The 22619-nt window shown below is 50.4% G+C and overlaps 9 protein-coding genes across 9 annotated transcripts; 5 read left to right on the top strand and 4 right to left on the bottom strand.

Annotated features, from left to right (window-relative positions):
* Nucleotides 1-3489: 3489 nt before the first annotated feature.
* Nucleotides 3490-4323, top strand: AtWU_09922 (Piwi domain family protein; the record flags this gene model as incomplete). The annotated part of the gene is made up of 2 exons (XM_035505028.1): nucleotides 3490-3993; nucleotides 4054-4323. 2 exons carry the CDS (start codon nucleotides 3490-3492, stop codon nucleotides 4321-4323), a joined length of 774 nt encoding a protein of 257 aa, XP_035360921.1.
* Nucleotides 4324-4858: 535 nt separating this feature from the next.
* Nucleotides 4859-6708, top strand: AtWU_09921 (CocE/NonD family hydrolase; the record flags this gene model as incomplete). The annotated part of the gene is made up of 2 exons (XM_035505027.1): nucleotides 4859-6112; nucleotides 6166-6708. 2 exons carry the CDS (start codon nucleotides 4859-4861, stop codon nucleotides 6706-6708), a joined length of 1797 nt encoding a protein of 598 aa, XP_035360920.1.
* A 136-nt stretch (nucleotides 6709-6844) lies between these two features.
* AtWU_09920 (dihydrodipicolinate synthase family protein) lies at nucleotides 6845-7783 on the bottom strand (the record flags this gene model as incomplete). The annotated part of the gene is made up of 1 exon (XM_035505026.1): nucleotides 6845-7783. One exon carries the CDS (start codon nucleotides 7781-7783, stop codon nucleotides 6845-6847), a length of 939 nt encoding a protein of 312 aa, XP_035360919.1.
* Nucleotides 7784-8629: 846 nt separating this feature from the next.
* Nucleotides 8630-10585, top strand: AtWU_09919 (acetyltransferase SAS4-like domain-containing protein; the record flags this gene model as incomplete). The annotated part of the gene is made up of 2 exons (XM_035505025.1): nucleotides 8630-9404; nucleotides 9468-10585. 2 exons carry the CDS (start codon nucleotides 8630-8632, stop codon nucleotides 10583-10585), a joined length of 1893 nt encoding a protein of 630 aa, XP_035360918.1.
* A 634-nt stretch (nucleotides 10586-11219) lies between these two features.
* AtWU_09918 (neutral amino acid permease) lies at nucleotides 11220-12985 on the bottom strand (the record flags this gene model as incomplete). Its single annotated transcript, XM_035505024.1, has 8 exons — nucleotides 11220-11303; nucleotides 11354-11497; nucleotides 11562-11759; nucleotides 11808-12022; nucleotides 12075-12215; nucleotides 12269-12600; nucleotides 12655-12741; nucleotides 12795-12985. 8 exons carry the CDS (start codon nucleotides 12983-12985, stop codon nucleotides 11220-11222), a joined length of 1392 nt encoding a protein of 463 aa, XP_035360917.1.
* Nucleotides 12986-15021: 2036 nt separating this feature from the next.
* AtWU_09917 (uncharacterized protein) lies at nucleotides 15022-15398 on the top strand (the record flags this gene model as incomplete). Its single annotated transcript, XM_035505023.1, has 4 exons — nucleotides 15022-15056; nucleotides 15112-15154; nucleotides 15207-15222; nucleotides 15274-15398. The coding sequence occupies 4 exons, from the start codon at nucleotides 15022-15024 to the stop codon at nucleotides 15396-15398; spliced, it is 219 nt and encodes a 72-aa protein (XP_035360916.1).
* A 439-nt stretch (nucleotides 15399-15837) lies between these two features.
* AtWU_09916 (putative MFS transporter) lies at nucleotides 15838-17347 on the top strand (the record flags this gene model as incomplete). The annotated part of the gene is made up of 5 exons (XM_035505022.1): nucleotides 15838-15991; nucleotides 16046-16681; nucleotides 16729-16965; nucleotides 17044-17127; nucleotides 17178-17347. The coding sequence occupies 5 exons, from the start codon at nucleotides 15838-15840 to the stop codon at nucleotides 17345-17347; spliced, it is 1281 nt and encodes a 426-aa protein (XP_035360915.1).
* A 713-nt stretch (nucleotides 17348-18060) lies between these two features.
* On the bottom strand, nucleotides 18061-18688 carry AtWU_09915 (uncharacterized protein; the record flags this gene model as incomplete). Its single annotated transcript, XM_035505021.1, has 2 exons — nucleotides 18061-18603; nucleotides 18656-18688. The coding sequence occupies 2 exons, from the start codon at nucleotides 18686-18688 to the stop codon at nucleotides 18061-18063; spliced, it is 576 nt and encodes a 191-aa protein (XP_035360914.1).
* Nucleotides 18689-19697: 1009 nt separating this feature from the next.
* On the bottom strand, nucleotides 19698-20778 carry AtWU_09914 (HVSL domain-containing protein; the record flags this gene model as incomplete). Its single annotated transcript, XM_035505020.1, has 3 exons — nucleotides 19698-20124; nucleotides 20205-20430; nucleotides 20529-20778. 3 exons carry the CDS (start codon nucleotides 20776-20778, stop codon nucleotides 19698-19700), a joined length of 903 nt encoding a protein of 300 aa, XP_035360913.1.
* Nucleotides 20779-22619: the final 1841 nt, after the last annotated feature.

Here is a 22619-nt window from a genome sequence, read left to right as displayed (position 1 = left end):
TTCAACTGCTTAGTTGTCTCCCACCTATGACAGTGCGTTGAAAATTTTTCCAGTAGTCGGGGGCGCGATCTTCATCGCCCAGTCCAGGCCTTGCCCGACAGTTGGAGACATCGTGGCATCCCCTCTCCCCCTTACCTAGACGACTACCGTCCCCCTTACGACAGGAGGCAGAACAGAATAATAAATCCTAAGGCAAAGAAAGAAATTGACTAGTAGCGGTTACGACGGGAGGACACCCGGAAGCTAATTCCTCAACATGTCTTTCCCTGAATGAAACAACGGATAGACCCCCAAAGGTACCACCATCATACTTATGGGACCCCGACTACGTAGTTAACGGAAGGATCACCAACCTTTTGACATCTATCCGTACTAGAAAGCATTCTGGGTCTGGGGCCGTATTTTGCCACAATGGATCCAGTGGATGCTGTCTATTGAACATAGTGGCGGAGGAGAGTTTCCGTTAACGATGCCTATTTTTATTGTCAGTTAGTTGGAGTTAAGGGAAACCTTCTCCGCCATGCAGCTGTCAAAACAAGCCACGAGGCTAGGCTAGACGTCTTGACTGGTAGCTCAGCTGAAAAGGATAGTTGTTTATGATAGTGAAATAATAGAATCGCTTATGCGAGAAAGCGATTTACGTTAGGATGAGTCGAGTGAGGATATGTACAAAGTACGAATACTAGAAGCGAGATTACTTACTCCCACCGCATACTATTTACTCGGTAGTAAGTAAGGAACTAGTTGCCTTCACAATAAACACAACCACAACGCGTTAGCATAGTACATCATCAGATACTAAGTTCTAGAAAATATATACTTTCTACTCCGTACACCGTAGAGAAAATCGCAATAATACTAACGGCATTCATACCTAAATATAACAAACCCCCGATTGACTCAATCGTAGAATTAACTAACTATCCCTTGATTCATTCTCCATTCAAACTCACCGATATATACTATACTACGTATGTACATGTATGGTTGCCGCTATACCCGCAGAAGAAGAAGGCATCTAATGCCAAGTGTTACATCCGCAAGGGCAACACAACATAGCTAAGAATAGTAGAAGATCGTTCGGATAATTTATTTGACTTCAATGATCCTTGTTGCCTTTATTTGCCTTCACGACATGAATAAAGAACAGTCAATGTAATTGCTCTCGGTTATGTGGTCCATATCCCGAACATTACTTGAGTAATTATCTAGCTAGGTTAGTTAACTAACTAATTAGTTAGCTGGATAATGACGATGAAAACCCCCCGCCCGAGAGGCGAACTTGGATGTAACCCATCCAAGATACTCCGTGAGTGACTCGACGCGAAGCGAAGGATGAAAGGATGGAGATTCAAATCCCTAGCTGCTAGATCTGTTTACTCTAAGTAGGATCTAGTCTAAGATCTACTGGTTGCATTGTGGTTGGTGGTGTATACTTGATGATGGTGTAGATATATTATGTGGCGATATAATTATAATGGGACTAGTGGATATGATTTGATTGATTGAATGACGAATTGGGTAAGTAACTGAGTCATGGATGGGTTTGTGTACCTACAGGAGGGGATGGGATACCAACTAACTAGGTATCTCGGTCTCAGATACCAAATAGGTAGGCAGGTACATTGTCGGGCACTTGAAGCATGTAGGTACAGTAGTAGTAGGAGATAGTAATAGCATATCAGAAGTAGTAGTAGTTACATATTTTACTCACATGCACGAAATCGCGATCGAAATAAACGGCGAACACCGATAACGGGGAGTACTTACTAGTATCACCGAATTCATCCCCCTGACTATCATAATATGTGTACAGTAGTATCTATCTATGTATCTATTACTCCGTAGATAGTAGGAAATAGACAAGCGATAAATATTGTAGTAACTAACTAGATAGATAGACTGGCAGGAATAATGCTAGTAAAATAGTGAGTAGTAGTTACCATTCCCACGGATAGATGTGACTGATGAATATCCATCCATCTCGGCCCGACCATGAAAAACAACAAGAACAATCAAACAATCAAACAATCAATAAATGAATGAAAAACACCCATACTGTGTACATGATTGGCCAGTTCGTATAAGACAGTCACTAGTAATAGTAGTAGCTATTCCTTCCAGTAATATTATTGATGATTTACGTATTCACCTATTACTTACCTACAAAGTAGTAACTAGTAATAATAGAGAGTAGTAAATAGCTATCGTCATAAGGGAACGGAATTAACGTATGAATCCCAGTTAGGGAATAGGAAATCCCCCCAAGGAAGGGGAGACTAAACCCATTCGGGGAGGTGGACATGGAAAGAGGCTGGCTGAACCTGAACAACAAAAAAACAAACCGAGCCCATGTTTTTTGTCTCCTTCCCCGTAATTTATGCCCGAAAAGGGCAGGTATTGACACCGGCATCCATCCCAGCACCCATTTTTTTCTTTCCCGCCAGTCCATTCCATTCCAGTCAACCGGAAACTAGGAGGAAGACGGGGAGGAAATTAGGCAGGTACGTAGTTTTGCACCGGGGTTGGGTTTAGTTTCGTTTAGTTCGTCACTTAGTTGACTTTCGCGGGATAGGGGAATACTAGGAGTACCAGACACTTACCACCTACCTGGACAGGATAGGAGGCGGTGCTACTACAGGCTGCTGCTGCTGCAATGATGCTAATCGGTTAGTCCGGTTGGCTGGGTTGGTATTCGGAAGTATCGGATTTAAACAACACTTGACGGACCTGCAGATGGGGTTAACTTTGTTACTGGTTAGGTTGTGAACTTTACTTTTACACTGATGTTCATCGAGGTTGGTTTGCGAGCAAGTAAGGTTTGTGAATGAGATGTGTACAATTACCAGTTAGATAGATAGATGGATACACGAATAATGGTGTGGACGGATACTGAATCCTCAGTAACAAACAGCTGCCTTCCACCAATTGTCGTCATTCCGAACAGACAAGGTATCCATTCCCTCAGGATGCCTTGCAGCAATCAGGCTCGCATTAGTTGCTTCTGCAGGTTGCCCGGTTTTTGCCACTTCTCGTCACAGTTAGTAGTCACTCTCTGCTCTGTGCTTGTGGTGCAGCTAGTCTAGCTCCCCGGGATTTGAATGTCTGTTTGGCTTCTTATCACTATGCAGATTAGTGTTGGTTTAGTGCAGATATTGCTGGTCATGTGAATCTCCTCCCTGTACTCTGTAGTTAGTATAGTGTCTATCCATGTTTGATATGGGGAGTACCAAGATGGGCATATTCTGTCCTAGTTAGTTAGCTATGTAGCTAGCTATTCAACTTCGAAGGAGGTCTAAATACACTCGTGAATTAGCTACGAACCATGGCTTTCACACAGCTCAACCATGGATCCCATAAAGAACCATTGTATACCCGATGCGGCAACAATAAAGAACGACCCCCAGATAAAAGAATCATGAAACCACCATACCCCGGTCATTTCTCTACATTAGAGTACTGAAGAAAGAAAACAAGAAATGCCATGAAATGTCCAAGACATCACTTTATACCCCCTGTCTCATCTCGCTGATCCTCACCACCCTCTTTCTCACCACCATCACCATCCTCCTCCTTACACCACCCACTTTTCTCCCACATATCATCCCTCCCATATGTCCCTCACAGTCCCCAACCTTACCTGATCAGACTCACGGTCGAGTCTTCAACGAGCGTCCTGAACTCGAACGAACAGTCAACGACTCGGACGAAGTCCAGACATGGGAATCCATCCTCCTCCCGCCCGGTGGCGGAGGCATCCTATCTCATACAATCCCCGACAGCATTCAGCTCACTGCTGATGAGAAGAAAGAGAAGTTACTCCTCAGTTGGGGGATATCAATGTTCCATCAACTGCACTGTCTGATTGTGCTGCGGGCGATTGTCTTCCCCGAGACGACGGAGAACAAAATCAACTCAACCAGTCAGGCGCATTCGGGCAACATGATGCATGACAAGGTACATTGGGCGCATTGCTTTGACTATATTGCTCAGGTGGGTTTTCGTTCATTGTACTTGTTTACCTCCTGCTTTGCTCAAATCTGACCATGATAGGGCATCCTCTGTGCTGCAGATGACACGATCGAACGGCCCCGGAAAACCAAGGACTGGCACGGCAAGACCATCTTCGACATCGATGGGGTGGGCGCGGTGCATCAGTGTCGAGATGCGAGGGCACTGTGGCAGGCGTCAGTGAAATCGATGGAGGAGCCGGTGGATATGCAGGGCTGGAGGGAGGGAGTGGGCGTGCGGGAGTTCTTGGGCGAAAGGGAAATGGGAGAAGATGAGGAGGTGCCGGAGTTGTATACCTTGGGTATGGAGTAGTGTCTTCGACTTGCTCTGATAGATCTTGTATTCAAGAATGTTTGTTATTCAGCCGAGACAGACGCAAGTCACTTGACCCCAACCAGGCCAGTCCTCCATCAACTCCGCACTTCCCCACTCTTGCGCTCTCTTTCTCCATCTTCTTCCCTGCTGTTCATCCATTCAGGGTTTGTTCTGAACCTGTGGATGTGTTCCCACTTGCCTTTCCCACTTCCCGAGGCAAATAATATAGATGTCATCGCTTGGACAGTGGCTGCAATTCGGCAATGCCAGTCCTTCTACCACTCGATATTGGACAAATGCCAGGCACTTGTCGGTCGCGTTCAAACCCATGAAACAGTTCCCACACCAATCACCTCATACCTCTCTATATACTCGAATGATGCGTCGATAGTGATGCGTCCCGAATGTGGGGGAACGGCAGTGGGGATGCGGGGATCTCTATGGACACCATCCGCTGCTTTATATAAACTGCTAGCAGACCACCAGATACTACCAAATTCTCAGACCCTAGACCTCGTTCAAATCAAACATCATGACTACCACTGAAGAGAAGATTCGTGCTACCTTTCCCGACCTCGAATGGTTCCCCCTCACACCACCGGCGGAACATCCTGCCTACAATTATCAAGGCTTCCACCCAGGCAAGAAGACAGTCCTTTCCGCAGGACATGTGCGATCTCCAGGCCATCGCGCATTCCACACAGACGTGCTCTTCGAGCAGGATATAGCCATTACCCTCCGCGACGGCATCAAGATATACACCGATATTTTTCGTCCTGTCGACTCCGACGCCAGCCCCGTCCCAGCCATCATCCCCTGGAGTCCTTATGGCAAGACAGGCACCGGTCCCCAGAGCTACGACAGCATGGCGCCCTTCCGCGCTGGGCTCGAGAAGAGCCGGACCTCAGGCTATGAGAAGTTCGAAGCCCCCGATCCCGCCGAATGGGTGCCTCGCGGCTACGCCATTATCAACATCGACGCCCGCGGCGCCGGCAACTCCGAAGGCAACATCACCTTCTGGGGTCAACAAGAAGCCGAAGACATCTATGACACGATTGACTGGCTGTCCAAACAACCCTGGTGCAATGGCTCCGTCGGGATGGCAGGCAACTCATGGCTCTCCATCGCACAGGTCAACTTTGCCTCGCGACTCGAGCATCCTGCCCTCAAAGCCCTTGCTCCCTGGGAAGGCTTCACCGACCTATACCGAGACCTAACCATGCGCGGTGGCATGAAGCACAACGAGGCCTTCCACAAACTAATCCTCACCGGATTCGCCGGTCACGGAACCGCAGAGAACATGCCCGCCATGCTCAGCAAGCGACCCTTCGACGACGCCTACTGGCAGAGCAAACGCATCCACACCGAACGCATCGGCGACATTCCCCTCTACATCCTCGCATCCTACTCCTCGATGCTACACACGCGTGGCTCCTTCGAAACCTTCCGAACTGCCAAAAGCACCCGCAAATGGCTCCGCGTACACCCATACCAAGAATGGTACGATCTATACCGACCGGAGATGGTCGACGACCTCTCTCGTTTCTTCGGCCGCTACCTCAAGAACACGCCCAACGACTGGGAAAGCACACCACCCGTGCGCCTCTCCCTCCTAGGCTTCGAAGGCAGTTCCGTACCCACCATCCTCGAACGCCCCGAGCAAACCTACCCATTAACCCGCCAGGAGCTCAAGAAATTCTACCTCAACGCATCAACCAAGACCCTCCAACCCTCTCTCCCAGACACAGTCACCTCAACAACTCATTCCGCCCGCCATAGCACTTCCGTACGTTCCATCCCACTCACTCCCCTACCCATACCCTCCTAACAAAACAACAGGACTTCACCCTCCACTTCCCCACCCCCACCCAGTTAGCCGGGTACCCCCGCGTCCACCTATGGCTCTCCACCCCCCACCACACAGACATGGACATCATCGTGCAAATCCGCAAGATCTCCACGACCGGCAAACTCCTCGAACACCTCAACTACCCGTGTCCCGTGCCCGTCGACGCCGTCCCCAACGTCAACACAGCCAAGACGCTCGGGCCGCAGGGGTTCCTGCGTGCGTCGCACGCCGTCACGCGCGACGAGACTCTCTCGACGGAGCACGAGATCGTGTATAGACATGACCGTGCAGAGATGATCCCCGCCGGGAAGATCGTGCCGATTGACATCACGTTGTGGCCGATAGGGATGGTGTTTGGGGCTGGGGAGGGGATTATGTTGAGGGTCGCCGGGCGTGATCTGTGTTATCCGGAGGTGGAGTTTGATCATCCGGTGGAAGGGGAGGGGGGATCGGGAGGGGAGGTGGAGGAGCAGGTGCATGAGGTTCATTGTGGGGAAGGGTTTGATTCTTATTTGGTGTTGCCGGTTGTATAGATGAAGATGGTGATGATGGTATGTAGCAGAAGTGGGAGTGAGTATCTTGGGATGGATATTGATTGCGTTTGCATGTATTTCAACCTGGTATAGTAGGGTAGGGTAGGTAGATAGGTAGGTAGATACAGAGTGAAAGCTAAGCCTGCTTCTCCAACTGCCTCTCCAACTCCATAGCCTCCGCAAACGAATCCTTCCACGCCGTCGCCTGCTCCTCCGACGGCACCACACAGGGCCGTCTCGGCAAGGCTCCATATCCACGGTACGTCTGCAAGGCACTCTTGACGGCCACAAACCCACCCTTAATCGCCTGCCAGTCCGCACGTGCCACAATAGCCTGCAACCGCTGGGCCTCCTCGACCTGACCAGCCTGATACAGCTCCATCACACGCACACTCAACCTCGGAATTAGATTGGCCACGCCACCAATCACACCATGACCGCCTGCCACCAGCGTCTGGAGCGTGAAATCCGCGGAGCCACCAAAGGTCAAGAAGCCCGGTTCAGCGGCAGCAGCAATACGCGCCAATTTACCCGTGTTTCCACAGGTCAGCTTCACGCCGACGATATTGGGGTGTTCCGCCAAGGCGAGGATGTCATCTGAGGAGAGGTCCAGGCCCGAGGAGGCGCCGGGGAAGTTGTATACCAGGATGGGGATGGGGGAGGCGGAGGCGACGAGACGGAAGTGGTCGAGGAGGTCTTTGGGAGAGAGGAGGGATTTGTAGTACGAGGGAGGGAGGATCAGGGTATAGTCGCCTCCGGAGGCGGCGGCGTCTTGGCACAATTGGATGGTCTCGCGGGTGGAGGCGGCGCCGCAGCCGACAATGAGCGGGGCGGAGGGCGCGTGGGTGTCGAGTGCCTGTCGGGTGGTGGAGGTGATCAGGTTGCGTTCTTCACGGCTGAGGTGGACGGCTTCGCCGTTGCTGCCTTGCACGACGAGACCGGTCACGCCGGATTGGGCGAGGTAGGTGGCGTGCTGGGCGGTGGTGGTGAGGTCGAGGTCTTCGTTGGGAGAGGTGAAGAAGGCGACGGTTGGGACGTAGATGCCGGGTTTGAGGGGGCGGGGGGTAATGGCCATTGTGGAGGTGGTGATTGGGTCGGTGATCAATCTGGGGTAGGTGTGGAAGTATAGAGAGTGGTGGTGGTGGATGGGGAGAATGCGGGGGAAGAGGAAGGAGGAGAAGGAGGAGGATAGATGGAAAGCAATGAGGATGCCGTTCCCATGTTATAAGAAAGTGAAAAATAGCCAGTGGGTGGCTAAGAGGGGAAACAGTTCCAGTCAAGTTTGGAGAGAGTCGGACATTGAGCCGGTTGACTCCATCCAGACAGCGTCGAGCAGAAAACAATCCAGCCAAAAACCCCCACGCACCCCACACTCTTCTCCAGCAGATCCCCTCCTATGGCAAGTCAGGGTAGCTCCCACCCCCACGTCGTGCAGGGAGACATTATGGTAGAGGAATGGGGTAGGCGCCGGAGAATTGGTTCCTCGGAGAAATGAAAAGTGAGCCCGGAAAAAGGGAGTGAACGGGATGGATATGGGATTGATGTGCTTCACGGGAGAAGTTGATGCAGAAGAGAAAGGAGAGGAAGAAGTAAATATGTATTAAGTAAATATGTATGTATCTATATGTATGCTAGTCAAGTGAGGTATCGTTGTGACAGGTATCGTACGCCATAACGGTAACACATGTCCTGTCAGGTACTGAGACATACCTCCTGCGGTATCCGTAAAGATACAACTTTCACCTCCTCCCCAATCCGGAACATCATCCAGACCTGCAGCTGCGATTCTCGAGTTGCTTCATCCTACTAACTTCAATCCTCCGAATCGCCCCCGACTGGCCCTGACATGCCGTGCACGCATCCCTCCTGACCTCTTTTCCCCCCACGTCTCAATTCCTCTCTCCCCCCTCAATCCTCCCGAATGACCTCCACCACCCTGATGCCTGTCCGTGTCTCCCTGCGACGAGATCCTCACCACGGCCATTCCCCCGACCAGCCGGACTCCGAGCCACCTGCAAAGCGAGCTCGTCTCCAGACTCAATCGTCATCGCGTCGTCGCAAGAGCTCCCCCGATCTGCTGGACACCACCACGACGGAGAACTCATCCTCCTCGGCTGCCACACCCTACAAACTCTCGTCTCATCATCCCCTGCGCCGGCGGACCTCGACGCGCCGCCCGCTGGCCAGCAATAATCCCACCTCGTCGTCACCGGCCACTCCGCGACCGAATCCCCGTCGCATACTCCGCAATGATTCCACCCCCACGATCACATCATATTTCCTTCCTGTCGGTCGCGAATCGCCAGACCCATTAGATACCATCTCCCCCTCCGCGACGGCCAACTCGTCGGTCTCGCGGAGGGTCGCCCCGGCGGGGACACCCTCCGCCGTCACCACCGCCGCCTCCTCTTCCGCCCGTCGCCCGCGCCGCTCAACTGCCGCCGCTGACCCCGAGCCTGAGGCAGCTGCAACGCCTATACAGCAGCCCATATCGGCCTCGATCGCATCTAAACCCTCTCAGCCTGCCCCGGATGCGACCCCACAGCAGCCGACAGTTCCGACCGAGCAGCCCTCTACCGGGCGCGAGCAACGGCGCTCCCTCCGCTCTCACGATGGTGGCTCCCGCGCGCGCAGCGAGCTGGCGCTCTACTTTCCCAACTATGAGGAGCTCCTCAGTATGGAGCCGCCAAAGACCGGTAAGGCTGCAGAATAATATACTTGATTATAAAATGTTCTGGCTGACAAATTGGCCTGCATAGAGTTCCTTGCGGGTAATACCACCATCAAACTCCTCGACGACCTCTCCGAACCGCTCATACCGTCCTCCGACCCCATTTCTGATACCGATACACCCTTTGGAAACCCTCTCGTGAACCTCCACAACTGCGAAACAATCACCCTGCCCGATCCTTCTACCTCCCCTCCCATACCTCCCACCACCGAAGATTCCACTACAACCTCTCCCGACCCTCTTAGCGAAGAAACCTACTTCCGCCCGCACCGGCGCAATGAGCGACAAGAAAAGCAACTGCGCAACATCGAGCGCGACCGCGCCCAGCACGAAAAGCAAAACTTAGACCGTCTCCTAGATGACCTCCAAGGCCACGACTGGCTGCGCGTCATGGGAATCACCGGACTGATCAGCGACCCGGAGCGCAAACACTTCGAGTCCAAACGCACCTACTTCATCCGGGAGATCTCCGCCGTCCTGCAGAAGTTCAAAATCTGGAGGGAGGAAGAAAAGCGCCGCAAGTCAGAAAAGGACAAGCCAGCTGAGGAAGAGCCCGTCCCACCCACCACCGCTAGCAATAGCAAAAAGGATCACTCCCCAGAGACAACAGCCACATCCACCAACGGCGACGCAGAAGACGGCACCACCCCGTTATCCGACGCCCAAAGCTGCGGCGGAGATCCCCCAGACCCCAACGACGTCGACGCCTGGGCAGCAAGACAACTACATCAGGAAGCAAGATCCGCCACTAAAACAACAACCACAGCAAACACCACAAACCCTACCACCCCAAGTAACTCAACGGGCAAGAAACTAACCAAACCCTCATCCTCCACTAAACACAAAGCCACCGCCTCCAACATAGCCCCTCCTCCTCCACCACCACCGCCACTAGCAGAAATATTACCCCCCGAACCCACCAAACCCTTCACCTCCTTCTACTCGAAACCCCATCTCCGCGAACTAGCCCTCGCTGGTCCAGCCCGGAAAGGTCGAACCCGCTTAGCCTTCGGACAACCTATTCCCGAGATTGAAGATCGCGAGTTCGAGCTTCCTGCGGAAATTCTCACGCCCGAGGCGATCGATTCGTGTCGACGGAAGAGGCGAAGGATGAAGAGAGCAAGTGGACGCGGGGAGACGGGGTAGATTGCATGAATGCATTAGATTACTGGTGTTCTGTTTCCCTTCTTTCTACCTATGAAGAGGGACTTTATTGGAGTGAGTGGGTATGATTTGGTTTGGCTTGGTTCGGTATGGTACACAATGGATGGCGTTGAGTGGTGGGTTGTTTCATTCTTTCGATTCTCTTTTCATTTCTATTATCTTTTATCTTCTACTTCTCTATACCTTTACTTTACTTTATCTATTAGGGTTTCTTAGTTCTGTCGGTGGACGGTTTACATATACCATTTTATTTATTATTCTTATCGCTACATCTCTTCCTGTTTCTAAGGGTTACCTTCCTGAGGCTTTGTCCTCTTTCAAGTCGGATACATGGTCTGCTGTGTTATATCTGCGGCATTTAATACTTTGCTTTGACGCATGGCGGGACTGGAGTTACGTTCATGGTCAAGACACTGGAGTCGGTTGGCGTTAGTCTCATTCTTGTCATGCTTTTCTCGATATCGATCATGCGCATAATGTATTTACAAGTTTATATACAAGACTCCATCTTGTTCATACCAGGACATCATAACGATCGTAACCAAGGTCGACCTTCAAACGCCAGATTCCCAATCTATCGCGAGCAAACAGACAATTGACATAACCTCATCACACATTAGACAGTACTCATGCAGGTGAAACTGGCATGGTGGGGATCATCGTGGATGGCCTTTCCGGAGACATAGAGCCCAAGACCGCACTGTATATGTGAGTAGACTGGTCTGGATCAGTGGAGGAGGATATACATACCAGACAACATCCAACTGCCAGAGCAAGCAAGTTGACAGCAGAAAGGGCGAATTTCTTCGGAGACGAGAACCATCGGCCAGAGTTCATGTAGAACCAGAAGATCGCGCTCAGGCCGAAAGTAAACCAACTGGCGAAGAGCGCAGTCTGCATATTGTTAGACTGTCCTTGACCTGTACAAGTGCAACTGGGACCAGGGTGTAGGACATACAACCAAGCTCAGCAATTTATTGAACACTGGAATCGCTTCCGCAATGATCCAGGCGAGCACCCACAGTGTTAGGACAATTGCGGTCCAAGAGCCCACGGCAGTCCAGGTGCGCTTATGCATGTGGTCAGTGCCACGGAAGATACGCACATAGACGGACTTGGCAGAGACATGTCCGTTGATAACGCCGGCGATGATGATCTGTATGGTTGTCAGAAACCCGCACTGTTATACGGAGTTGCAACATACTGTCGGAAGCGCAATGCCATAAGCAACTTTGGACACAACCGTGCTGGCGGATCCCAGTGCGGGAGAAGTAACTGTGGATCCCCCATAGCAGTAGATCACGACGGCTGCAACGAGATAGAGGGTCATATCGACGCTCTGCAACAGCATCAAGGCTTTGGGATAGTCGGCTGGATTTTTCAATTCCGCTGCAAGGCTAAAGAATGCAGCATGTCCAGCTATAACAGGATTAGCTTGACAATCAAAGCGACTTAGGCAGCGGATACTAACAAAATGCAAAGACGATATTGGCCACCGCCGTGAAGCCGTGGATTAGGTCGGTTCTGACTGTTGCTTCAATTACCTTCCCAGGGTGTGAGATACCCACCCCGATCATTGTGATGAACACAGATGACAAGATGCTAATGAAAGCTGGCTATAGTCAGCGTCGCTCTGCACGATAACTACAAGTTTGGGTTGCTTACAAATTAACGAGAGCCAGGACATCTTTTCCAGAGTGCGCGGCAACGAGCACGCGAAAGAGACAACCAGGCCCACCACTCCAAAGACGATGGAGCACGTGCCATGGTCAGTCAAGGCATTCATGGCAATCGTGAAGGTTAGCAGGTGGCTGGCCATGATGAAGATGAGGAAGATGATCTGGGCAAATCCCAACAGCTCACGGCCAAAGCGGCCAGCAAGCACCTCACCCGCATCAGCCATGTTGCAAACGTGCGGATACCTCCACTTGAATTGGCCGATCACATAGCCCGTGTAGGTGGCCAGGCCACCCAGGCAGACGAGAATAATCACCGAGCTGGAGGTGGTGATGTCAGTGACAGATACTTCACAGGAGGTCGCATGCACCTACGGGACTAAACCCAAGCCGGCAACGGCAGCAGGCAAGGACAGCACCCCCAGGGAGACTGTTTCAGCCACCATGAGCAGGCCGCATTGCCTAGATAGACGTCAGGAACAATGTTGAGATATGTAGTACAATGGCTTGCATACCACCACTTGAGGACCTTGTACTTGACCTCCGCAAACTCTTCATTTCCAAAGGCATCTTGTGTCTGCTGAAGAGCGAGGTCTTTGTTCTCTCCGACTTCGAGAGAGCTCTGTTCAGTCGACACTTCCTTCTCTTCCCACAGCTCCTGGTCGGCCACCGTGGGGGGTGCCGGATAGATCTCTGAAGATCTCATGATGACGGCGTTACTGCTCCAGCAGAGTACAGAACGAAGTGCTCGAGTTGTAGCACTTGAGCCCGTGCAATGGAGAAAGAGACAGGCTCCCTGTTGACCTCAGCCTGCTCGTTATAACTATTAGGAAGGAGAGGAGCTGCGGGAAGAGGAAGAGAGAGGAAACAAAGTGATTGCCTGGAGGAGCCGAGTTAAAGGCACATTGCAGAGAAATTGCGTTATTGCCATGGAGCCGCACGATCTTCCGAACAGCCAGCCCCGTCGGAGGGGGGGAAGTGTTGAGGATGTCGCATGCATGCAGTGGAGACACTCGAAGACGTAACCCAGACTTGCACTTGCCGTGAACCACGGCTTTCCCGATTCTGCAGGAATCCGATCCACCGTGATTTGACAGTTAAACTTCCGCGGGTATCAATCTATCCCTTCCTTGAGGTCATCCAGAACCGAGCTGCAAGTTCAAGCGTCACAATGCCGGGCAACACCGGCAGGAGAACATCAGGCACTGCCTTGATTAAGCATGATTGTGGCATTGCTCGTGATAAGAGTGATACATGGCAGTGTAATTTGGCATTGGAAAGGGATTCCTCTCAGTCGATTCCAGGAATGCCCAGCCTTTCCACTTCCTGTTTGAGGGCTGCCTGTGTAACCCTGCCGGTCCCAGGCTGACTTCTGGTTGGCCCGTCACCCTCTTTGAAGATCCAACGTTACACTGGCTTATCGGACGGATGCGACGGGCTGCTCATCCACTTTACTACTTACTACTTATTTACTTGTTCATACTCGCCATTGTTTCTGAATTGGGATACCTTGCTATGATTTATTTAGTTAATGTTGGCTACTTAAGCTTCAAAGGAGCTCAAGAACGTTCTCAACATGACATAAATGGCTCTCAACAAGACGAGGCATTTCTACACCCCCGAATCCATCTCAGGTCGCCAATGCATACCGCTCGTCATCAGTAATGTGCTCAGAGAATCCGGATAAAGGCGGAATGGAATCACGCTTTCTTAATCAATTGGTCATGGAAACTCATATCCTCAGTTTCTCTTACATGTACAATTCCTGCTTTGCGGGGAATATCACTCACCCCACAAGTATTATCCCTCATGGCTGGGGTAGAATTGATTTATTAGTAGTCCAGGAATTAACCAGAAATGGCTTCCTTGTGTCCAATGGGCGTCGACCATCCCCTGATCTGGAAAAGTTCGTGGATGCAGGGACCACACGGCATAAGTACCATCCCCGCCTCTAAGCGTTACCCCGTATTCGCCAAAAAATATCCGGGGTAGCTCTGTTAGAAACCCGGCTAGCTGCGGACAAGATGTCTTGACATTGCGGGGTTTGTATACACTACTTACTACTATTATTGAAAGGCTGCTGTAGAGTGGCTCATGTATGTGTGTTATTGCAAAAAGGGTAAGGTGGATGGTAGTTAGTAGCAAAGGAATCAAACAGCATACTCCCTTATTGTAATGTACCTATTGAGAATGAGATAGACGACCGACCTGAAGACGTTGATATTTATGGGTGTGCTACTGTACCAGAACCCTATTAAGTACTAGTACTTGTTTCGATTGATGAAGAATGATATTGCATAGGCTAGGCCCGTTGAAGGGTGACTTCCCGTTTCAGCAATATGTTTTCTGACTATTCAACTAGTCTCTGGGACCTATCATCTCCCCTATACCTCTTTGTGACAACCTCATCCCTTTCTCTTCATCATCTTCATGCTTAGGGTGCCATGCAGCTCTTAGAAGGTTCAGATAAGACCCCATGGAACAGGGCTAGCCTTCGAATAAACTATAATAACAGATTCAACCGTCAAATGCACCCTCCCCTCCATTGAAGCCGGCTTAAAAAATGATTACAACGGTATATGCCCTCACGAAACATCCGATCCTGAACACAAATCCCTTCACGATATTGTCCAATACTTCTCAGCAGGGACAAGAGACTGTCATGATCTTGGAACAACCTGGTTTGACAACGTACTATTCCGACTGCATCTACGGCATTTATCTGGCACTTAAGACCGAATAATGAAAACAACAACGTTCTCGACCCCATTATGGCGGCAAGACAAGTTCTGAACTTCGTTGCCATACAGTGTTCTGACCTGGGTTTGGAAGGACTTATCCCACCTCACTCATTTCCTTCGACAAAGCGATGAAGGTGACTTTCCGTTGATAATATGTTATGAATATGGACTAACAGTAGTGTTAAGCCAGATTCACCACTATGTTTGGGCTATACCTTATCACCCTGAGAGCTCGATAGCTAACTGATAGCAGTTACTAGACACCAACATCCCAGCATCAACTGTTTCTACGCTCCCTCGGCCCGAGTCCCCGATAACCAACCTAACACCAGGAAGGTCCTTCCAGGCGCTAATCGTCCAGCAGTATGGAAACCATGAGTAAGCAGCTGGCAGACCTTCCCAAAACGGCAAAATAAGACGCCAATTGCCCGCTCGGCCACCTGACTCGGCTCTCGCCAGTCTCATTGCAGTTTTGACTCTGGTCTGCACGATGCGAGTCCCCAAGCACAATCTGGAGTGGTGGGCTAGACCCCAAGATCCACATGGATGTGTTCCTCACCGACAGATAGAGAGGCAAGCTGCCACACCTCGGGGGAACTTCGGGTTTACCCCACCATCAAGCATCTCATCAGCTGGGGTCGGATTCTTAGGTAGCCGCGATTACCTGCTATAGAGCTAAGCGACAGTGGAGCTAGTTGCTGCTGCCAAGGATTACAGTTTCAGATTACGGTTTCTTTCTCTCGTATATAAGTAACTGGCTACTCCAGTGCGCGGCTGTCCTTCTCAATGCGACTTGTCAATCCAGTCAATCAACAATATGGGCGACCACAGAGAAGCTGGACATGGCAACTACGCTCAGGATGAAATCGCTCCGGCTGATGAGTCTACGTTCCTCCTTCCCAAGGAGGTCGGAGATGTCAAAAGCAAGATTCTCAGTACCAACTTTGCCGCATTGATGGCCGGGCTGAACGGTACATTGCCCCGCCCCCTGTAACTCGCTTGCGATAGCAAACCGAAGCTGACAGTCGGATGGGTCGACCATGAAGATGCTGCATTGGGCCCTCTGATCCCGTACATACAACCAACTTATGAGGTTGGTCTTCTGCAGGTGTCCATCATCTACCTAGTCAACTTTGTGGGTTGGGTTGTCGCCTCATTCGCCAATATTCATGTCTGTTCTCATATAGGAACGGGCGGTACACTGGTCCTGGGAGCAACCATTCAGTGTCTCGGCTATGCCTTGATGTTCTGGAGTCCGCCTTTCCCCCTCTTCGTGGCAGCATTCTTCTTCACTGGTTGCGGCGTAGCTTTCCAAGATGCCCAGATGAACATGTTCACTATAACTGTCAAGGACGCCCATCGGTGGCTGGGCATTTTGCATGCCGTGTATGGCGTCGGAACCATCCTCGCTCCATTGATCGCCAATACGATTGCCTCGAGAATGCCAGTCTGGCACCACTACTACCTTGTGACCATGTTGCTCGGCGTACTAAACATCACATCTCTGGTCTGGACCTTCAGAAAGGGGCTCTTCCGTCCGAATGTGAGCAATGCGAAGGAGACGGCCGGCAAGGAGCTTCGAGAAACAGTGTCAAACAAGACTGTGTGGATATTCAACGGCTTCTTCTTTTTGTACGTTGGCGCGGAGGTGACTGCTGGAGGTACGTTCTTCCATGACTGGAGGCAGCTCCTTGCTGACGTGTTTCAGGTTGGCTTGTGCAGTTCCTTGTTTCGGTGAGAAATGGCGACCCTACCAAAGTAGGATATATTGCGTCCGGCTTCTGGACCGGCTTTACCTTGGGCCGTGTTGTTTTAGCGGATATCACGCATCGCTTGGGTGAACGGCGCATGGTGTTCGCTTATACCGCGTTGGCTGTGGCGATGCAGCTTTTGTTCTGGCTAGTCCCAGACATCACTATCAATGCAGTCACAGTGTGTTTCCTGGGTGAGTATGCTCCATTTCCAGCGCAAACGCGAGACAAAGTACGCCGCTGTCAAAAACGCTGCTAATACTAGGCACCAGGTTTCTTTATCGGTCCTTTCTACCCAGTTGGACTTTACGTCCTCACCACGGTCATCCCAAAGGAGCTTCACGTGGGAGCAATGGGTAAGTAGCTGGAATTCAGGTGTGGATTTGCTCATGCTGACCATCACCAGGATTCACTGCCAGTCTTGGACAGGCCGGATCCGCTGCTTTCCCTTTCCTGACGGGAGCGGTGGCCTCCCAGGCCGGCGTCCAGGTTTTGCAGCCCATCATGCTAGGGCTGCTCATTGGGATTGCCTTTTTCTGGTGCTTGGTCCCTAGACAGAGACCAATCACGCTTTGAGTAGATGTAGAAAGGCCATAGTGGCGCTACATTTGAGATGCGGCGCTATAGCCTACGCATTGGTAGTTTTGCTATGCTGATAAATAACATTTCGATCCTAGGACCGATGTGGTTTGATGAAGATATGCTGCTTCCATGAGTATCACGAGTATTATGTTCTCAATGGATTTGAGAAGCATTTTCACTTCGAAGCTGATCTTCCAAGCACCCTCTCTAGGCGCGCGTCTGGACCGCAACATAGGTGGCGAGTCGCACACCCATTTACAGGGTGATTGGACCGTCAATGCATATAATGATGTGTCATTATTGGTTCTTGCTTCATCACAGACAGCACTAGTCAATAAGAGAATTAGCAACAGAACTTAGAATATAATTCAAGTCCAACAAGCAGCAATACAAGTAAGCTCAGAGAGAAGATTTTAGTCGACATAGCCTTACACATCCGCAGATGGTATGGCGCTCCGACTAAGGATGACTGATACGATGTTTTCATCATGTGGGAAGCAGAATAGCAAGAAAGCAAACAAACAGTGAAAAGTAGACTTACCATGTCAGAAAGACCAGCTGATGCGTGTGACTGGAGCACCCTAGAATGTCGGATAGACAGAAGTGTCGACGGTGTCTCCAGCAGGGCGCAGAAACCAGAACGCTAACATATAGCTAGGCAGGCAGGTAAATATGAGGCAATCGCATGAAAACCAATCTGATCAACCTCAATCATCATACGAAATGATCCTCCTGCCCGTAAACTGCGGCACAGGCCTAGAAGCCGCCTTCGAAGTCGTATTCGAAGCAGAAGCAGAAGCACCCCCATCCCCATCCCCATAATCCATCTTCACATCCGCATCTTCTTCCCCTTCTACCCGAGACTTGCTCGCTTGTTCTGTACCAGCCGCATCTGGTTTTGCATTCGCATCTGCAACTACGGCACGCTCCGCAGCAGCAGCAGCAGCAGCAGCAGCAGCAGCAGCAGCATCCGCCTCCTCCTCCTCCTCACGCAACTCCTTCTCCCTCCTCAACGCATGGATCTCACTATGTCTGAATATGCGGATTTGCTCGTCCGTGAGGGTGCGTTTCACGCCGTCGGGGTAGTAGCCTAGGTCTTCTTCTTCGTAGTAGTATTCATACTCTTCTTCTTCCAAGGTGTATTGTTCTTCGGGCTGGTTGGTATTCGTCACTTGTTGTGGCTGTGGCTGTGGTGTCTGGGCGATGACGCTCCCCGGGAAGTGTTTTGCTTGGAAAGCGTGGAGGTCTTCCTGTGGGGGTTAGGTATTTGCACATTTGGTTCTTCTGGGGAGGATAGCGTACGATGGTAATGGGTGGTGGGGTGAGTAGGGACATTTTGGAGGTTATGGGATGGTTTTTGTTGGTTAAGGGGAGGGGGGAGAGGTTCGAGGATGAAATTGAGGATGAAGAAGATAGCTAGCTAGGTAAGCTAAGCTAGACTACGCGTGTGTTTCGTGGTGGGCGGGTTAGCGGTTTGTGACGTGCCTGGGCGGGATGTATTGTATTGTATGGGACGGGTGAATGTTACGGGTGGTTATGCTGGTGTGTGTGTTTGTTTCTATCTACACAGTATGAAATTTACAGGGGACATAGACTAATAGTATCTGAGACTATTGTTGGTTCAGTGAATGCTTTGTTTCTTAGTTACTATGTTTGATGGTTGAAAGGTCTGGTGATTGTATTGAGCAATTGGAGAGGGTGGATTTCATTTGGGTATTGCCGTTGGTGAAATATATATTGTCTCTTACAACTAGTAGAAGTAGTACTGGTAGTAGTAGTAGCTTGGTTAACAGACAGACCATCAATTGAAGACGGGACTACTAGCTGCTTACTGTATGGTGTATAGTCGATACCCGTGTAGATTTTAGTAGCTTGAGGTGCTCAATTCGGGTATTCCTTGGTGGTGACAATATGCTATGCTGTTGTGAATATAGGTAAAGTTTATGTGTTCGGTGTGGAGAGTTGAAACAACAATCCACCACGACGGCATAGGTTACAAGATTGCTCATGGGATGCAGTGATTGGTAATAGTCTGTGACAAAGTTATGCACTCTGGTGTTTATTGGATCTATCAGGGGAAATCTGGTAGTGTGAAATAGCCGATGTATATCCGAGTTACACTGCGCGGAGTAATAGGCCGGTGATGATATTTCGTGCCCAATTTCTAATCAATATACAGACTATGAACCTGGAACCGAATATAACCAATAACCGGTCAGGTCTATGATATACTAGAAGACAAGTATTGCTGGAAGAGTCAGCGATAATGTTCACCCACCAACCAACCACAGTATTCCCAGCAAACGCTTCTATGTACACTTCTGTGTCTATTTAATTTCATCATCTACTGCAGCGGTATACTAGAAACATGATTCCCAATCTTCACCTTGACACAATCAAACCGCACAGCCAACTCACGTACTTTACGCAAATCCACACCTCCGATCAGCTCCCTCTCTGCAGACGACAGACCCGTCAAACTCCATGCCAACGAAATATGGAAGCAGTGAGAGTAATCAGCCCCAGACTGGCCAGACTCAGTCGACACCCGTGGCAGTGTCGTACCACCACCATTTGACTTCCGCTCAGCCGCCACATCCTGCGACGACTCGTATAGCGGAGGCTGTTCAAACCGCGCCAGGGCACGATCAGACAGCCGAAGAAGACGATTCAGATTATCTTCCTCTGGCTTTGCCGCACGTAAGACATAGAACCACCGCGTCTTCTCGTAATTTGAGACACAGTCGAGGCTATTTGTCGAGACGTTGAACCTTGCACAGCTTGTCAGCACGATGAATTGATCGATCACAAATATAGTAGTCCCAAGAGAATAAGCAAGTCAGCTACTTACGTTGGAATTTGCGACTCTTTCAGCTGAGACTGAAACATGTCCAAGAATGACTGTCGCTGTTCTGTCCGTAGCACGACCGGTCTAGACAAACTAATGTGGAGGGGCAGTTGCGCGCCAAGATCACTATGTAGTAGGCTGTGGAGCTGAATCGTGCTTCCATCGAGCCTATCCTTGATCTGCGCTATGACATCGCTAAGAATAGAAAGCTCATCTTTGGATGGATACCCTGTAGATTGGTCATACGGGTGTTATTTCCGTTCTCGAGAACCTAATTACTGCCAGAGGATGCTGGTGGTGGTGGTGGTGATGATGGATGACACATACACTCCAAGTAGATGTGGGTCGGCCAGTTCCCTTCAACATGGGGAATGACCCTTTTTCGGCCTCCGTGGAGACTGGGGTCGTCGGTCACGCTGACACGAGTGCTGGAGGCATAGAGATCGTGAAAAGCAGCCGGTAAGGGTGGGAGTGAGGAAGTTTGATTGTTGGCGGCTTGACGGGGCCTTTTTGCTGGGGGCTGAGGGGGCTCGTTCTCTGCTTCGGATTCAGATTCAGAATATTGCACCAAAGCCATTACAGGGTCAGGGACATTGGTTGGAAGTGGTCATCCAGGATGAATTTGGTGGCCGCAGTTGGAGTAGTAAATTGTTGTTCCATCGGGTCGGCATGGTGGAGCCGGGCTGTCCGTATTGGAACTCTGCTTTTTACGGGTAGGGCTGCCAAGACTCGTCAGTTGGAGCTGGAAGGGGTTCTAGATTGGAGTGGACTTTTAGCAGATGAACAGAACACATCATGGTTTTGATTCTGAAGAATGATCTGTTGTGAGATAACTTTTTTCTTTCTTTTTTTCTCGATTACTTTTATGGTGGTTCCAAATGTCTACCCTGTACGCTGAGGCGTCCGTCTCAGCAGAGGTCAATAGGGATCGGAGCACAAGGGACCACAAGGTGAGCGAGGACAATAGCGAGATACTTCATCGACTCTTTGTTTGTTAGCATTAATTATTGCCCAGAAGACTCCGTAGCAGCAGGGGTACGGGCACATAGTGGATGGTTTACGTCGAAGCTTGTTCGCATTATCCATGTCACCTCGCAAGGGTTGGGGCTCCTATCCATGGATGGACCTCAGCCCCCCCTGACAGGGAGAGAAAGTAGACCGAATGTACCTGGCAATATGCGTTCATTACACCTGGCTCGTTTCTAATTATAAGCCTGCAATACTTCTAGTCCCTGAAGGTTCGTAGGACAAATCTAGACCCTGTGTAACACATTCTCCATGCACTGGGTCGCCCATGCAGACCGTCGCAGACTGACATGCGATGCGGACCATCAAATTACTTTGTGCGTGGATGAGTGTGTAACAAGCAACTCGTAGAAGCGCCTGTCAGAAGCATGCAGATGTTAATACTGGCGCGTGCTTTTTAGTCGCAAACCAAAACTTGTTTCAAGACTAGCAGGGCTAGATCCAGCCCGCCGTTGGCGCTATCGTGGTCACTAAAGATAAGCTTAAAGACGGAGCTGGAGCTCACTCAGCATAGTGGGTATTATTCCGTAGGTCACTAGTTAACTTATTAAAACAATCAAGTCAGTACACCTCTCGTTAAGATACTCAACCTGTTACTTTCAAATGATGTAAATTTGGTTGTCAGAAGGAATTTGCAGGATGTCGCAGTCAGTTGGGGTTGGGAAGTCTGGTGGTTATGATGTCAAGACTCCAATTGCAGAGGAAGTTGGTGCAAATGATTTAGTCAGCCGGTGGATGGTGGCCCTGGGCATCCACAGCTGACGACGACACGACAATCATGACGGTGAGAATTGCCACTGCGACTCCACTAGAATCCCTCAGGGACCTTCTAGAGGTTCCATGGTGATTTACTAATATCTGTCTGGGCCATCCTGACTGGTTCTTCAAGTCTAGAACCGGGAGGGGCGGAGGGGAAGTGCCCTGGGGCCCGAGCCTTCCGCGCACCTACAGAATGAGGGCATTCAGTGCAAAGTACTAACTAAGACTCGACAACAGGAGATGTTGGTCAGGTATTTTCATCATCGAAAAGGACATCCGATGCAACCGAACCGGTCTAGTCTTGACCGTACGTACTCATTTGTAGTAGACTCTAGCCTTATCGATAAGGCGTAATAGTACAAACCCACCCCCGGATCGCGTGGAAGCAAAAGTGAGCAAATGGAAAAGCAATGCGGCGCTACTCGTCACGTCACGGTCCACCGGTTCGGCTTTGCACTTGCATGACCAGCGATGACCAGAGCCTAAATAATCATGATGAATTATGACTCTCCCCTCTGCTCTTCTCGCCTCTTTTACTCTCCGTCTTGTCCTCTTTCTCTTGTCCTCTTCATACTTCTTCCTACTACTCCCATCTAACCACCACTACCTTGCAAACCAACTTATACTACTTAC

Source organism: Aspergillus tubingensis (genome assembly GCF_013340325.1).
Source record: "Aspergillus tubingensis WU-2223L DNA, scaffold_11, whole genome shotgun sequence".
Classification (NCBI taxonomy): Eukaryota; Fungi; Ascomycota; class Eurotiomycetes; order Eurotiales; family Aspergillaceae; genus Aspergillus; species Aspergillus tubingensis.
The sequence above is the reverse complement of the archived record's forward strand: the minus strand, read 5'-3'. Positions and strand labels throughout refer to the sequence as shown.